Genomic DNA, 16,866 nt, shown 5'->3' with positions numbered 1-16,866 from the left:
TCCAGATTGTTCTAGGGTGAAAGTGTAAAAGGCAGCATGTGTGATGGTATGGGGGTGTATTAGTGGTCAAGACATGTTCTAGGGTGAAAGTGTAAAAGGCAGCATGTGTGATGGTATGGGGGTGTATTAGTGGCCAAGACATGGGTAACTTGGGGCAGTATAGCTCGGTTGGTAGAGTGGCCGTGCCAGCAACTTGAGGGTTGCAGGTTCGATCCCCGCTTCCGCCATCCTAGTCACTGCTGTTGTGTCCTTGGGCAAGACACTTTACCCACCTGTTCCCAGTCCCACCCACTCTGGTTTAAATGTAACTTAGATATTGGGTTTCACTATGTAAAGCGCTTTGAGTCACTAGAGAAAAGCGCTATATAAATATAATTCACTTCACTTCACTTCACAACTTACACATCTGTGAAGGCACCATTAATGCTGAAAGGTACATACAGCTTTTGGAGCAACATGTGTTGCCATCCAAGCAACGTTACCATGGACGCCCCTGCTTATTTCAGCAAGACAATGCCAAGCCACGTGGCTTCATAGTAAAAGAGTGTGGGTACTAGACTGGCCTGCCTGTAGTCCAGACATTGAAAATGTGTGGCACCTAAAATAGCAGAAGGGAGACCCCCGGACTGTTGAACAACTTAAGCTGTACATCAAGCAAGAATGGGAAAGAATTCCACTTCAAAAATGTGTCTCCTCACTTCCCAAACCTTTACTGAGTGTTGTTCAAAGGAAAGGCCATGTAACACAGTGGTGAACATGCCCTTTCACAACTACTTTGGCACGTGTTGCAGCCATGAAATTCTAAGTTAATTATTATTTGCAAAAAATAAATAAAGTTTATGAGTTTGAACATGAAATATGTTGTCTTTGTAGCATATTCAACTGAATATGGCTTGAAAAGGATTTGCAAATTATTGTATTCACTTTATATTTACATCTAACATGGCTAGCTAGTTAGCGGCTAACGTCCATCCGCAATCGGCAGTGTTTTATCTACTTCTAATCCACTAATCCTGGCCTCCATAGCGACAAATAAAGTAAGTTTCTTACAAGTAGCATTACCACTGCAGGACGCGGAATAGCTAAACATGCTTCACTACACAGCGTAGGAGGATACAATAGCTCACCGCCGTCACAATGTAAACAAATGCCATGGGTGGATCTACACCTGACATCCACTGTATTGATACCAAGTACAGGACTGTATCTAGTCGATAATACTAGTCGATATTTGTTTTCATCACAAAATCTTTTTTACTTTTTTTTAATTCATATCATGTTTATAAAGTCAGGAAATATATAAATATACATGAGGACTTTGAATATGACCAATGTATGATCCTGTAACTACTTGGTATCAGATCCATACCTAAATGTGTGGTATCATCCAAAAGTATCAAAGAAGAAAAGAATAAGTGATTATTACATTTGAACAGAAGTGTAGATAGAACATGTTGAAACAGAAAATAAGCAGATATTAACAGTAAATCAACAAGCAGATTAATAATCCATTTTTACAGTTTGTCCCTCATAATGTGTACAAAATAATAGGTGTATAAATGACACAATATGTTAATGCATACGACTAATTAGGAGTCGTTGTTTGTTTACTTACTACTAAAAGACAAGTTGTCTAGTATGTTCACTATTTTATTTAAGGACTAAATGACAATAATAAACATATGTTTCATGTACACTAACATTTTTTGTTAAAATACATACCGGTACATAAATGTATATATATATATATATATACACACATACAAACAACTAAAAACAAAGGCATTGTTTTCTCTAAATGCAAACATTTGTGTAAACATGGCCGAGGACACTTGCCATGGCTTCATGGTGTGCTAACAACTTGCTTCGTAACACTAACAAAACCAAAGAACTAATTGTAGACTTCCGCAAGAAAGGGCAGAAGAAACACCCTCCACCTTTAATGAATAACAATCTGGTAGAAAGGGTCAAGCATTTCAAATTGTTAGGGGTGAACATAAGAGAAGATCTATGCTGGGACATTAACATTGCTTGTACAGTCGGAAAGGCCCAAGAATGTCTTTTTTTTTTGAAGGAACTAAAATGCGCAAACATTCCGCAGAAATCAATGGTAAACTTGATTTCTCATAGTCATTCACCGACGTCCCACTGGGGTGAGTTTTTCCTTGCCCGTATGTGGGCTCTGTACCGAGGATGTCGTTGTGGCTTGTACAGCCCTTTGAGACACTTGTGATTTAGGGCTATATAAATAAACATTGATTGATTGATTGATTGATTGAAACTTTTACAAGTGTGCCATCAGCAGTGTCCTCACTTAGGGCTTTTTAGTGTGGTTTGCTATCTGCCAACCAACAGACCCTCCAGCGAGTGGTTAAAGCGGCGGGGAAAATGACAAGGACGATACTCCCAGAGATGAGTGCCATGTACACAACTCGCTGCCTAAAGCCAGTACACAACATCCTGAAGGACAGATACCAGCCAGCACGTGGCCTCTTCAACCTACTAGCCATGTACACAACTCACTGCCTAAAGCCAGTACACAACATCCTGAAGGACAGATACCACCCAGCACGTGGCCTCTTCAACCTACTAGCCATGTACACAACTCACTGCCTAAAGCCAGTACACAACATCCTGAAGGACAGACACCAGCCAGCACGTGGCCTCTTCAACCTACTAGCCATGTACACAACTCACTGCCTAAAGCCAGTACACAACATCCTGAAGGACAGATACCACCCAGCACGTGGCCTCTTCAACCTACTAGCCATGTACACAACTCGCTGCCTAAAGCCAGTACACAACATCCTGAAGGACAGATACCACCCAGCACATGGCCTCTTCAACCTACTAGCCATGTACACAACTCACTGCCTAAAGCCAGTACACAACATCCTGAAGGACAGATACCAGCCAGCACGTGGCCTCTTCAACCTACTAGCCATGTACACAACTCGCTGCCTAAAGCCAGTACACAACATCCTGAAGGACAGATACCAGCCAGCACGTGGCCTCTTCAACCTACTAGCCATGTACACAACTCACTGCCTAAAGCCAGTACACAACATCCTGAAGGACAGATACCAGCCAGCACGTGGCCTCTTCAACCTACTAGCCATGTACACAACTCGCTGCCTAAAGCCAGTACACAACATCCTGAAGGACAGATACCAGCCAGCACGTGGCCTCTTCAACCTGCTAGCCATGTACACAACTCACTGCCTAAAGCCAGTACACAACATCCTGAAGGACAGATACCACCCAGCACGTGGCCTCTTCAACCTACTAGCCATGTACACAACTCGCTGCCTAAAGCCAGTACACAACATCCTGAAGGACAGATACCACCCAGCACGTGGCCTCTTCAACCTACTAGCCATGTACACAACTCGCTGCCTAAAGCCAGTACACAACATCCTGAAGGACAGATACCACCCAGTACATGGCCTCTTCAACCTACTAGCCATGTACACAACTCACTGCCTAAAGCCAGTACACAACATCCTGAAGGACAGATACCACCCAGCACGTGGCCTCTTCAACCTACTAGCCATGTACACAACTCACTGCCTAAAGCCAGTACACAACATCCTGAAGGACAGATACCAGCCAGCACGTGGCCTCTTCAACCTACTAGCCATGTACACAACTCACTGCCTAAAGCCAGTACACAACATCCTGAAGGACAGATACCACCCAGCACATGGCCTCTTCAACCTACTAGCCATGTACACAACTCGCTGCCTAAAGCCAGTACACAACATCCTGAAGGACAGATACCAGCCAGCACGTGGCCTCTTCAACCTACTAGCCATGTACACAACTGGCTGCCTAAAGCCAGTACACAACATCCTGAAGGACAGATACCAGCCAGCACGTGGCCTCTTCAACCTACTAGCCATGTACACAACTCACTGCCTAAAGCCAGTACACAACATCCTGAAGGACAGATACCACCCAGCACGTGGCCTCTTCAACCTACTAGCCATGTACACAACTCGCTGCCTAAAGCCAGTACACAACATCCTGAAGGACAGATACCAGCCAGCACGTGGCCTCTTCAACCTACTAGCCATGTACACAACTGGCTGCCTAAAGCCAGTACACAACATCTGGAAGGACAGATACCAGCCAGCACGTGGCCTCTTCAACCTACTAGCCATGTACACAACTCACTGCCTAAAGCCAGTACACAACATCCTGAAGGACAGATACCACCCAGCACGTGGCCTCTTCAACCTACTAGCCATGTACACAACTCACTGCCTAAAGCCAGTACACAACATCCTGAAGGACAGATACCAGCCAGCACGTGGCCTCTTCAACCTACTAGCCATGTACACAACTCACTGCCTAAAGCCAGTACACAACATCCTGAAGGACAGATACCACCCAGCACATGGCCTCTTCAACCTACTAGCCATGTACACAACTCGCTGCCTAAAGCCAGTACACAACATCCTGAAGGACAGACACCAGCCAGCACGTGGCCTCTTCAACCTACTAGCCATGTACACAACTCACTGCCTAAAGCCAGTACACAACATCCTGAAGGACAGATACCACCCAGCACGTGGCCTCTTCAACCTACTAGCCATGTACACAACTCGCTGCCTAAAGCCAGTACACAACATCCTGAAGGACAGATACCACCCAGCACATGGCCTCTTCAACCTACTAGCCATGTACACAACTCACTGCCTAAAGCCAGTACACAACATCCTGAAGGACAGATACCAGCCAGCACGTGGCCTCTTCAACCTACTAGCCATGTACACAACTCGCTGCCTAAAGCCAGTACACAACATCCTGAAGGACAGATACCAGCCAGCACGTGGCCTCTTCAACCTACTAGCCATGTACACAACTCACTGCCTAAAGCCAGTACACAACATCCTGAAGGACAGATACCAGCTAGCACGTGGCCTCTTCAACCTACTAGCCATGTACACAACTCGCTGCCTAAAGCCAGTACACAACATCCTGAAGGACAGATACCAGCCAGCACGTGGCCTCTTCAACCTGCTAGCCATGTACACAACTCACTGCCTAAAGCCAGTACACAACATCCTGAAGGACAGATACCACCCAGCACGTGGCCTCTTCAACCTACTAGCCATGTACACAACTCGCTGCCTAAAGCCAGTACACAACATCCTGAAGGACAGATACCACCCAGCACGTGGCCTCTTCAACCTACTAGCCATGTACACAACTCGCTGCCTAAAGCCAGTACACAACATCCTGAAGGACAGATACCACCCAGTACATGGCCTCTTCAACCTACTAGCCATGTACACAACTCACTGCCTAAAGCCAGTACACAACATCCTGAAGGACAGATACCACCCAGCACGTGGCCTCTTCAACCTACTAGCCATGTACACAACTCACTGCCTAAAGCCAGTACACAACATCCTGAAGGACAGATACCAGCCAGCACGTGGCCTCTTCAACCTACTAGCCATGTACACAACTCACTGCCTAAAGCCAGTACACAACATCCTGAAGGACAGATACCACCCAGCACATGGCCTCTTCAACCTACTAGCCATGTACACAACTCGCTGCCTAAAGCCAGTACACAACATCCTGAAGGACAGATACCAGCCAGCACGTGGCCTCTTCAACCTACTAGCCATGTACACAACTGGCTGCCTAAAGCCAGTACACAACATCCTGAAGGACAGATACCAGCCAGCACGTGGCCTCTTCAACCTACTAGCCATGTACACAACTCACTGCCTAAAGCCAGTACACAACATCCTGAAGGACAGATACCACCCAGCACGTGGCCTCTTCAACCTACTAGCCATGTACACAACTCGCTGCCTAAAGCCAGTACACAACATCCTGAAGGACAGATACCAGCCAGCACGTGGCCTCTTCAACCTACTAGCCATGTACACAACTGGCTGCCTAAAGCCAGTACACAACATCTGGAAGGACAGATACCAGCCAGCACGTGGCCTCTTCAACCTACTAGCCATGTACACAACTCGCTGCCTAAAGCCAGTACACAACATCCTGAAGGACAGATACCAGCCAGCACATGGCCTCTTCAACCTACTAGCCATGTACACAACTCGCTGCCTAAAGCCAGTACACAACATCCTGAAGGACAGATACCACCCAGCACGTGGCTTCTTCAACCTACTAGCCATGTACACAACTCGCTGCCTAAAGCCAGTACACAACATCCTGAAGGACAGATACCACCCAGCACGTGGCCTCTTCAACCTACTAGCCATGTACACAACTCGCTGCCTAAAGCCAGTACACAACATCCTGAAGGACAGATACCACCCAGCACATGGCCTCTTCAACCTACTAGCCATGTACACAACTCACTGCCTAAAGCCAGTACACAACATCCTGAAGGACAGATACCAGCCAGCACATGGCCTCTTCAACCTACTAGCCATGTACACAACTCGCTGCCTAAAGCCAGTACACAACATCCTGAAGGACAGATACCAGCCAGCACGTGGCCTCTTCAACCTACTAGCCATGTACACAACTGGCTGCCTAAAGCCAGTACACAACATCCTGAAGGACAGATACCAGCCAGCACGTGGCCTCTTCAACCTACTAGCCATGTACACAACTCACTGCCTAAAGCCAGTACACAACATCCTGAAGGACAGATACCACCCAGCACGTGGCCTCTTCAACCTACTAGCCATGTACACAACTCGCTGCCTAAAGCCAGTACACAACATCCTGAAGGACAGATACCACCCAGCACATGGCCTCTTCAACCTACTAGCCATGTACACAACTCACTGCCTAAAGCCAGTACACAACATCCTGAAGGACAGATACCAGCCAGCACGTGGCCTCTTCAACCTACTAGCCATGTACACAACTGGCTGCCTAAAGCCAGTACACAACATCTGGAAGGACAGATACCAGCCAGCACGTGGCCTCTTCAACCTACTAGCCATGTACACAACTCGCTGCCTAAAGCCAGTACACAACATCCTGAAGGACAGATACCAGCCAGCACATGGCCTCTTCAACCTACTAGCCATGTACACAACTCGCTGCCTAAAGCCAGTACACAACATCCTGAAGGACAGATACCACCCAGCACGTGGCTTCTTCAACCTACTAGCCATGTACACAACTCGCTGCCTAAAGCCAGTACACAACATCCTGAAGGACAGATACCACCCAGCACGTGGCCTCTTCAACCTACTAGCCATGTACACAACTCGCTGCCTAAAGCCAGTACACAACATCCTGAAGGACAGATACCACCCAGCACGTGGCTTCTTCAACCTACTAGCCATGTACACAACTCGCTGCCTAAAGCCAGTACACAACATCCTGAAGGACAGATACCACCCAGCACGTGGCCTCTTCAACCTACTAGCCATGTACACAACTCGCTGCCTAAAGCCAGTACACAACATCCTGAAGGACAGATACCACCCAGCACATGGCCTCTTCAACCTACTAGCCATGTACACAACTCACTGCCTAAAGCCAGTACACAACATCCTGAAGGACAGATACCAGCCAGCACGTGGCCTCTTCAACCTCCTAGCCATGTACACAACTCACTGCCTAAAGCCAGTACACAACATCCTGAAGGACAGATACCAGCCAGCACGTGGCCTCTTCAACCTACTAGCCATGTACACAACTCGCTGCCTAAAGCCAGTACACAACATCCTGAAGGACAGATACCAGCCAGCACGTGGCCTCTTCAACCTACTAGCCATGTACACAACTGGCTGCCTAAAGCCAGTACACAACATCCTGAAGGACAGATACCAGCCAGCACGTGGCCTCTTCAACCTACTAGCCATGTACACAACTCACTGCCTAAAGCCAGTACACAACATCCTGAAGGACAGATACCACCCAGCACGTGGCCTCTTCAACCTACTAGCCATGTACACAACTCGCTGCCTAAAGCCAGTACACAACATCCTGAAGGACAGATACCACCCAGCATGTGGCTTCTTCAACCTACTAGCCATGTACACAACTCGCTGCCTAAAGCCAGTACACAACATCCTGAAGGACAGATACCACCCAGCACGTGGCTTCTTCAACCTACTAGCCATGTACACAACTCACTGCCTATAGCCAGTACACAACATCCTGAAGGACAGATACCAGCCAGCACGTGGCCTCTTCAACCTACTAGCCATGTACACAACTCACTGCCTAAAGCCAGTACACAACATCCTGAAGGACAGATACCAGCCAGCACGTGGCCTCTTCAACCTACTAGCCATGTACACAACTCGCTGCCTAAAGCCAGTACACAACATCCTGAAGGACAGATACCACCCAGCACGTGGCTTCTTCAACCTACTAGCCATGTACACAACTCGCTGCCTAAAGCCAGTACACAACATCCTGAAGGACAGATACCACCCAGCACATGGCCTCTTCAACCTACTAGCCATGTACACAACTCACTGCCTAAAGCCAGTACACAACATCCTGAAGGACAGATACCACCCAGCACATGGCCTCTTCAACCTACTAGCCATGTACACAACTCGCTGCCTAAAGCCAGTACACAACATCCTGAAGGACAGATACCAGCCAGCACGTGGCCTCTTCAACCTACTAGCCATGTACACAACTCGCTGCCTAAAGCCAGTACACAACATCCTGAAGGACAGATACCACCCAGCACGTGGCCTCTTCAACCTACTAGCCATGTACACAACTCGCTGCCTAAAGCCAGTACACAACATCCTGAAGGACAGATACCAGCCAGCACGTGGCCTCTTCAACCTACTAGCCATGTACACAACTCGCTGCCTAAAGCCAGTACACAACATCCTGAAGGACAGATACCAGCCAGCACGTGGCCTCTTCAACCTACTAGCCATGTACACAACTCGCTGCCTAAAGCCAGTACACAACATCCTGAAGGACAGATACCACCCAGCACGTGGCCTCTTCAACCTACTAGCCATGTACACAACTCACTGCCTAAAGCCAGTACACAACATCCTGAAGGACAGATACCAGCCAGCACATGGCCTCTTCAACCTACTAGCCATGTACACAACTCGCTGCCTAAAGCCAGTACACAACATCCTGAAGGACAGATACCAGCCAGCACATGGCCTCTTCAACCTACTAGCCATGTACACAACTCGCTGCCTAAAGCCAGTACACAACATCCTGAAGGACAGATACCAGCCAGCACGTGGCCTCTTCAACCTACTAGCCATGTACACAACTCGCTGCCTAAAGCCAGTACACAACATCCTGAAGGACAGATACCAGCCAGCACATGGCCTCTTCAACCTACTACCCTCTGGAAGGAGGTATAGATGGACTCGCGCCAGGACCAGCAGAATGTCTCACAGTCTGTATCCCCAGGCTGTGAGAATGAACAGACCATCTTATTACCTCACTCTTCACCACCTCAATAATTGTGCTGTGGACATTGCATTGCTGCAACATCAACGTAACACCCATCTGACTGTCCCCACCCCCACACCCCCTCTATTCGCAATCTTCTTGACAATGCTAAACTGTAGACTATGGTCAACCTGCACTTCAATGCAGTTTCTATGCCGCTAGACAAAGCTCAAACTAAATCTCGTTGACATGTATGACTTTTTAAGTGCTATTATGACAATGACAATAAAGGAATTGATTGATTGATTGATTGATTGACACACATTATTGTTGTTTCCTGCACCTCATCTTCATCACTAAAGGAAAAATCTCATCTGCGGGAGAGAATCTCTCTGCCATTTTTAAATATGTTTCTTTTTTTTTGAGTGGTCAGCTTGAAGCATCCCTCTGTCTCTGACTCCCTCCTGGTCAAGATGCTTTATTATTGTTCATTCTTTAACATGTACAAGACACATAAGAACTGAAATTTAATTTTGGGCACAATCCCACTAAGAGCAGACATACGTTACAGGGGGACAAGACGGGACCGCCAACGGATCAGCCACTTACGGCGCTCCTTAAAAAAAAAAAAGGTGAGAAAAAGGTGATATTGGGAAAGGGGGTTAGAGTAAAAAATATCAGTCTAAGGCTGGACCCTCGGGAGGGGGTCCAGACTGAGTCCAAGGGAGAAAACCTCACATAGCATAGCACACATAAACATGTTACATATAATCACAACAACTCGCAACAGAGTTGCCTGCTCTATGTGTCCGTGCTGGTTTCTCTCAAATTCAATTCAATTCTCCTTCTCAGCAAACTTCTCCATGATGTGATCCATTTTGCGATTCAGTTCAGAAATGGCCACAGTCTGTGTTCCCACAGCCCGACCCAATCCTTCCATTGCGACGAACAGCCATTGGGCTCCTTGAGTGGCTGCCATCGTCTTCCAAATTTGACGATACATCAGAGCAATGCCCAGCCCAATCGGCAGGTGCCCCGTGATCACAGTTCCAAATAGGTAGATGTCTTTCACGTCCTCGATGGAAAGGACTGAGAGGCACATGATTCTCCATTTATCCCAGGAATCTTTTACGTACCCCGAGGCTCCCCGAACCTCTTTTCCTTGTCGAAAAGACTTTGTCAATTGCGTCGAGAGTCCAGCTGACCATATCCATGTTTGATGTTTAGATTTGAGGACAGCACAAAGAAAGAGGCTTCAAAAAAGTTCAGACAAGACTAAACAAAGAGAGCAAGCAGGGAAGGAGGGAGCGGAGAAAAATGAGACCGCCCTCACCAGAGGCAAGACAGAAAAAAACAAAAAAACATGAGTGTCTGTTAGAATTTTACTTCTTGGTTTCAAAGACCCGCCTTATCTTGCCTCTGATTGGCCAGTTCTTAATGTTTCACCCTAACCTTAGCCAATTGTGACTCATCATAGGAACACCAACCAATCATCATGGATGTTCTCCACATGTATGGATGTTCTCATTCATCCATCATAGGAACATCAACCAACCATCATGGATGTTCTCATTCATCCATCATAGGAACACCAAGCAATCATCATGGATGTTCTCATTCATCCATCATAGGAACACCAACCAATCATCATGGATGTTCTCATTCATCCATCATAGGAACACCAAGCAATCATCATGGATGTTCTCCACATGTATGGATGTTCTCATTCATCCATCATAGGAACACCAACCAACCATCATGGATGTTCTCATTCATCCATCATAGGAACACCAACCAATCATCATGGATGTTCTCATTCATCCATCATAGGAACACCAACCAACCATCATGGATGTTCTCATTCATCCATCATAGGAACACCAACCAATCATCATGGATGTTCTCCACATGTATGGATGTTCTCATTCATCCATCATAGGAACACCAACCAATCATCATGGATGTTCTCATTCATCCATCATAGGAACACCAACCAACCATCATGGATGTTCTCATTCATCCATCATAGGAACACCAACCAATCATCATGGATGTTCTCATTCATCCATCATAGGAACACCAACCAACCATCATGGATGTTCTCATTCATCCATCATAGGAACACCAACCAATCATCATGGATGTTCTCATTCATCCATCATAGGAACACCAACCAACCATCATGGATGTTCTCATTCATCCATCATAGGAACACCAACCAATCATCATGGATGTTCTCCACATGTATGGATGTTCTCATTCATCCATCATAGGAACACCAACCAATCATCATGGATGTTCTCATTCATCCATCATAGGAACACCAAGCAACCATCATGGATGTTCTCATTCATCCATCATAGGAACACCAACCAACCATCATGGATGTTCTCATTCATCCATCATAGGAACACCAACCAATCATCATGGATGTTTTCCACATGTATGGATGTTCTCATTCATCCATCATAGGAACACCAACCAATCATCATGGATGTTCTCATTCATCCATCATAGGAACACCAAGCAACCATCATGGATGTTCTCATTCATCCATCATAGGAACACCAAGCAATCATCATGGATGTTCTCCACATGTATGGATGTTCTCATTCATCCATCATAGGAACACCAAGCAACCATCATGGATGTTCTCATTCATCCATCATAGGAACACCAAGCAACCATCATGGATGTTCTCATTCATCCATCATAGGAACACCAAGCAACCATCATGGATGTTCTCATTCATCCATCATAGGAACACCAAGCAACCATCATGGATGTTCTCATTCATCCATCATAGGAACACCAAGCAACCATCATGGATGTTCTCATTCATCCTCCGTATTTGTATTTGGCCTGAATATGCAGTCCATTTTCTCTCTTTGTAGCTTGTAGCGTTGTTAGCTACCTCGCTACATGGCTCTAAAACTAGCTAAGCTACAGGAATCACTACTTGTTCAAAAAGCAGCCAAGCTACTGGAAAATGTAGTTAAGCTACGTAGCTTGTTACTGTCCAACACTGCACACACACACACACACACACACACACACACACACACACACACACACACTCACACACACACAGACACACTCACTCACACTCACTTGCAGCCCAGGAAGAGGAAGTGAAGCCACAGCCAGGTGAGGACCAGCATGATGATGGCGATGGGGAAACTGAAGATGAACCAGGTGCCAAAGTTGATGACTTTGGCGTCTGGGTAACGTCTGCAAACATTTTGCAGTGTGAGACACCAAATGTGCTGACATTGCATATTACTGACCACAAAGCTGACCTTTGTCCCGGCTGGCTGCAATATGAAGGATTAGCGTTTAGAGTAAATGTGATTAGCAGGATCTCAGATCCCGCGCCAGCCCCCGAAGATGAGTCATAACAACATAAAAGTACGTACGTGTTGAACTGCTCGGCGAAGATCAGGTTGGTGGAGGTGCCGGTGATGGTGATGAGGCCGCCAATGGTGGCAGCGTAGGTGATGCTGAGCGTCAGACATTTGCAGATCATGTGATCTCTCTTGGTGGGGTACTGGGAGTCCCGCCTGGCCTTCACTCGCTTTACGTTTGGCATTTCCACGGCAACCTGACAAGGCCAAAGAGGAAGTGGCAATAAGAGTGTTTGGATTAGATCTCCCGCCAAGAAATATCTCTTTCGCAGCTGTAATACACTTTTCCACCACTTGTGGCAGTAATGACAAGATCAAACAAACAGAAGAAGTCTGGAGAAAAAGTCATAATGAAGTCTTTTCAGCGCACAAATTATGACTAAATTAATTATGACTATTAATTTGCACTTAAATCTTACTGACACTTTAGTTTATAAAAAAAAATATGAATTGAGTTCATTTCAGCATTACATAATTATATATGGTGTACATTTATTTTACTTCTTAGGCAGTATACTTGATTAGTATTTATATTTCCAATCAGCCTGACCTAAGCCTGAAGTTTATGTGTTCAATGAATTTGTGATGAACACATTTGACAAGGTGGTCAAATATAATCATTAGATATGATTTAAATCAAGTGTACGATGACTAAATCAATGTTAATATTTGAGCGGGGCCCAAGCCCCTCTGTAGTGGAAAAGTCGCGACCAAAACGACGAAGACCCCCTGGAGTGTTGAACCTGCGGCAAATGTCCGTTGGTGTGCCTGATGACCTCCTGGGTGGCGTTTGGAGTCGCTCCATTGGCCTCGCCGCTGGCGACCTGGGATCAACCCCAAACACACTTGTCATTTTTCATGTCCACTTGTGAAAGAAGATGATCTGATTCTGACCTGGCAAAGTGCAGACAGCTCATGTTTCTTCTTGCAGTCATTGCTGGAGGTGCAGACAACGTTGCAGCAATGAGAACAAAGAAAAACTTCAACACTCAAAACTCCATAACACAATGTTCCATTAAAAGTCCACATATAACACAATGTTCCATTAAAAGTCCATATATAACACAATGTTCCATTAAAAGTCCATATATAACACAATGTTCCATTAAAAGTCCATATATAACACAATGTTCCATTAAAAGTCCACATATAACACAATGTTCCATTAAAAGTCCATATATAACACAATGTTCCATTAAAAGTCCATATATAAGACAATGTTCCATTAAAAGTCCATATATAACACAATGTTCCATTAAAAGTCCATATATAACACAATGTTCCATTAAAAGTCCATATATAACACAATATTCCATTAAAAGTCCATATATAAGACAATGTTCCATTAAAAGTCCACATATAACACAATGTTCCATTAAAAGTCCACATATAACACAATGTTCCATTAAAAGTCCATATATAACACAATGTTCCATTAAAAGTCCATATATAACACAATATTCCATTAAAAGTCCATATATAAGACAATGTTCCATTAAAAGTCCATATATAACACAATGTTCCATTAAAAGTCCATATATAACACAATGTTCCATTAAAAGTCCATATATAACACAATATTCCATTAAAAGTCCATATATAAGACAATGTTCCATTAAAAGTCCACATATAACACAATGTTCCATTAAAAGTCCATATATAACACAATGTTCCATTAAAAGTCCATATATAACACAATGTTCCATTAAAAGTCCACATATAACACAATGTTCCATTAAAAGTCCACATATAACACAATGTTCCATTAAAAGTCCATATATAACACAATGTTCCATTAAAAGTCCATATATAACACAATGTTCCATTAAAAGTCCATATATAACACAATGTTCTATTAAAAGTCCATATATAAGACAATGTTCTATTAAAAGTCCATATATAACACAATGTTCTATTAAAAGTCCATATATAAGACAATGTTCCATTAAAAGTCCATATATAAGACAATGTTCCATTAAAAGTCCATATATAACACAATGTTCCATTAAAAGTCCATATATAACACAATGTTCCATTAAAAGTCCATATATAAGACAATGTTCCATTAAAAGTCCATATATAACACAATGTTCCATTAAAAGTCCATATATAAGACAATATTCCATTAAAAGTCCATATATAACACAATGTTCCATTAAAAGTCCATATATAAGACAATGTTCTATTAAAAGTCCATATATAAGACAATGTTCCATTAAAAGTCCATATATAAGACAATGTTCTATTAAAAGTCCATATATAAGACAATGTTCCATTAAAAGTCCATATATAAGACAATGTTCTATTAAAAGTCCATATATAACACAATGTTCCATTAAAAGTCCATATATAAGACAATGTTCCATTAAAAGTCCATATATAACACAATATTCCATTAAAAGTCCATATATAACACAATGTTCCATTAAAAGTCCATATATAAGACAATGTTCTATTAAAAGTCCATATATAACCCAATGTTCCATTAAAAGTCCATATATAAGACAATGTTCTATTAAAAGTCCATATATAACACAATGTTCCATTAAAAGTCCATATATAAGACAATGTTCTATTAAAAGTCCATATATAAGACAATGTTCTATTAAAAGTCCATATATAAGACAATGTTCTATTAAACCCAATCGGACCCTAACCCATTGTGGACTGTTTTTCCCCCAGCAGAGTCAATGGCCTTGTTTTTCAGTAAATGATCACGTCTTTACAAACTTACTGTCATAAGTTGTCTCCTGTCCTGTCTTGTTTTACTCTACGCAACATTTAGACTTTCTTTGTTGTTTGCCCTTGTCGACACTTCCAGCTGCAGTTAGGCCAGAGGTGTCCAAACTAAGAGCGGCGAGCAAGCGTTTATAGTTTGGCCAGCAAGACATCACAAGTTTATTAAGGAATCACAACATTTTAAATATCTGACAGTAGAATTGTTACAACTTTGCCAGTAATTCAGGTTAATGACCACGAATTGCACTTTGAAGTGTACACAGCACAGCATTTTTATACAAACCCCAAAAGCAGTGAAGTTGTGTAAAAGGTAAATAAAAAGAGAATACAACAAATCCTTTTCAACTTATATTCAATTGAATAGACTGCAAAGACAAGATATTTCATGTTCAACTTTCTTATTTTTTTGCAAATAATCATGAAGTTAGAATGTAATGGCAGCAACACTTTGCAAAAAAGGCATTTTTACCACTGTGTTACATGGCCTTTCCTTTTAACAACGCTCAGTAAAGGTTTGGGAAGTGAGGAGACACATTTTTGAAGTGGAATTCTTTCCCATTCTTGCTTGATGTACAGCTTAAGTTGTTCAACAGTCTCACTTCTCATATTTTAGCCTGCACACATTTTCAATGTCTGGACTACAGGCAGGCCAGTCTAGTACCCACACTCTTTTACTATGAAGCCACGTTGATGTAACACCTGGCTTGGCATTGTCTTGCTGAAATAAGCAGGGGCGTCCATGGTAACGTTGCTTGGATGGCAACATATGTTGCTCCAAAAGCTGTATGTACCTTTCAGCATTAATGTTGCCTTCACAGATGTGTAAGTTACCCATGTCTTGACCACTAATACACCCCCATACCATCACACATGCTGCCTTTTACACTTTCACCCTAGAACATGTCTTGGCCACTAATACACCCCCATACCATCACACATGCTGCCTTTTACACTTTCACCCTAGAACATGTCTTGACCACTAATACACCCCCATACCATCACACATGCTGCCTTTTACACTTTCACCCTAGAACATGTCTTGACCACTAATACACCCCCATACCATCACACATGCTGCCTTTTACACTTTCACCCTAGAACATGTCTTGGCCACTAATACACCCCCATACCATCACACATGCTGCCTTTTACACTTTCACCCTAGAACAATCCGGATGGTTCTTTTCCTCTTTGGTCCGGAGGACACGACGTCCACAGTTTCCAAAAACAATTTGAAATGTGGACTCGTCAGACCACAGAACACTTTTCCACTTTGTATCAGTCCATCTTAGATGAGCTCGGGTTTCTGGGTGTTGTTGATAAATGGCTTTGGCTTTGCATAGTAGAGTTTTAACTTGCACTTACAGATGTAGCGACCAAC

At 44.0% G+C, this 16,866-nt stretch overlaps 1 protein-coding gene across 2 annotated transcripts in view; it reads right to left on the bottom strand.

The window, feature by feature from the left end:
• slc13a4 (solute carrier family 13 member 4) overlaps positions 1 to 16,866 on the bottom strand; it is a 98,293-nt gene that overhangs the window by 27,546 nt on the left and 53,881 nt on the right. The window contains exons 7-11 of one of the 2 annotated variants that reach the window (XM_062066664.1): positions 13,641 to 13,683; positions 13,490 to 13,570; positions 12,759 to 12,943; positions 12,642 to 12,656; positions 12,454 to 12,573 (exon numbers count right to left, since the gene is read on the bottom strand). In XM_062066664.1, coding sequence (XP_061922648.1) covers positions 12,454 to 12,573; positions 12,642 to 12,656; positions 12,759 to 12,943; positions 13,490 to 13,570; positions 13,641 to 13,683 — 444 coding nt within the window. The remainder of the gene's footprint in view (positions 1 to 12,453; positions 12,574 to 12,641; positions 12,657 to 12,758; positions 12,944 to 13,489; positions 13,571 to 13,640; positions 13,684 to 16,866) is intronic. The other variant, XM_062066665.1, reaches the window with a different exon arrangement.

Source organism: Entelurus aequoreus, linkage group LG12, assembly GCF_033978785.1.
Source record: "Entelurus aequoreus isolate RoL-2023_Sb linkage group LG12, RoL_Eaeq_v1.1, whole genome shotgun sequence".
Lineage (NCBI taxonomy): Eukaryota > Metazoa > Chordata > Actinopteri > Syngnathiformes > Syngnathidae > Entelurus > Entelurus aequoreus.
This window is presented reverse-complemented; position numbering and strand designations above follow the sequence as displayed.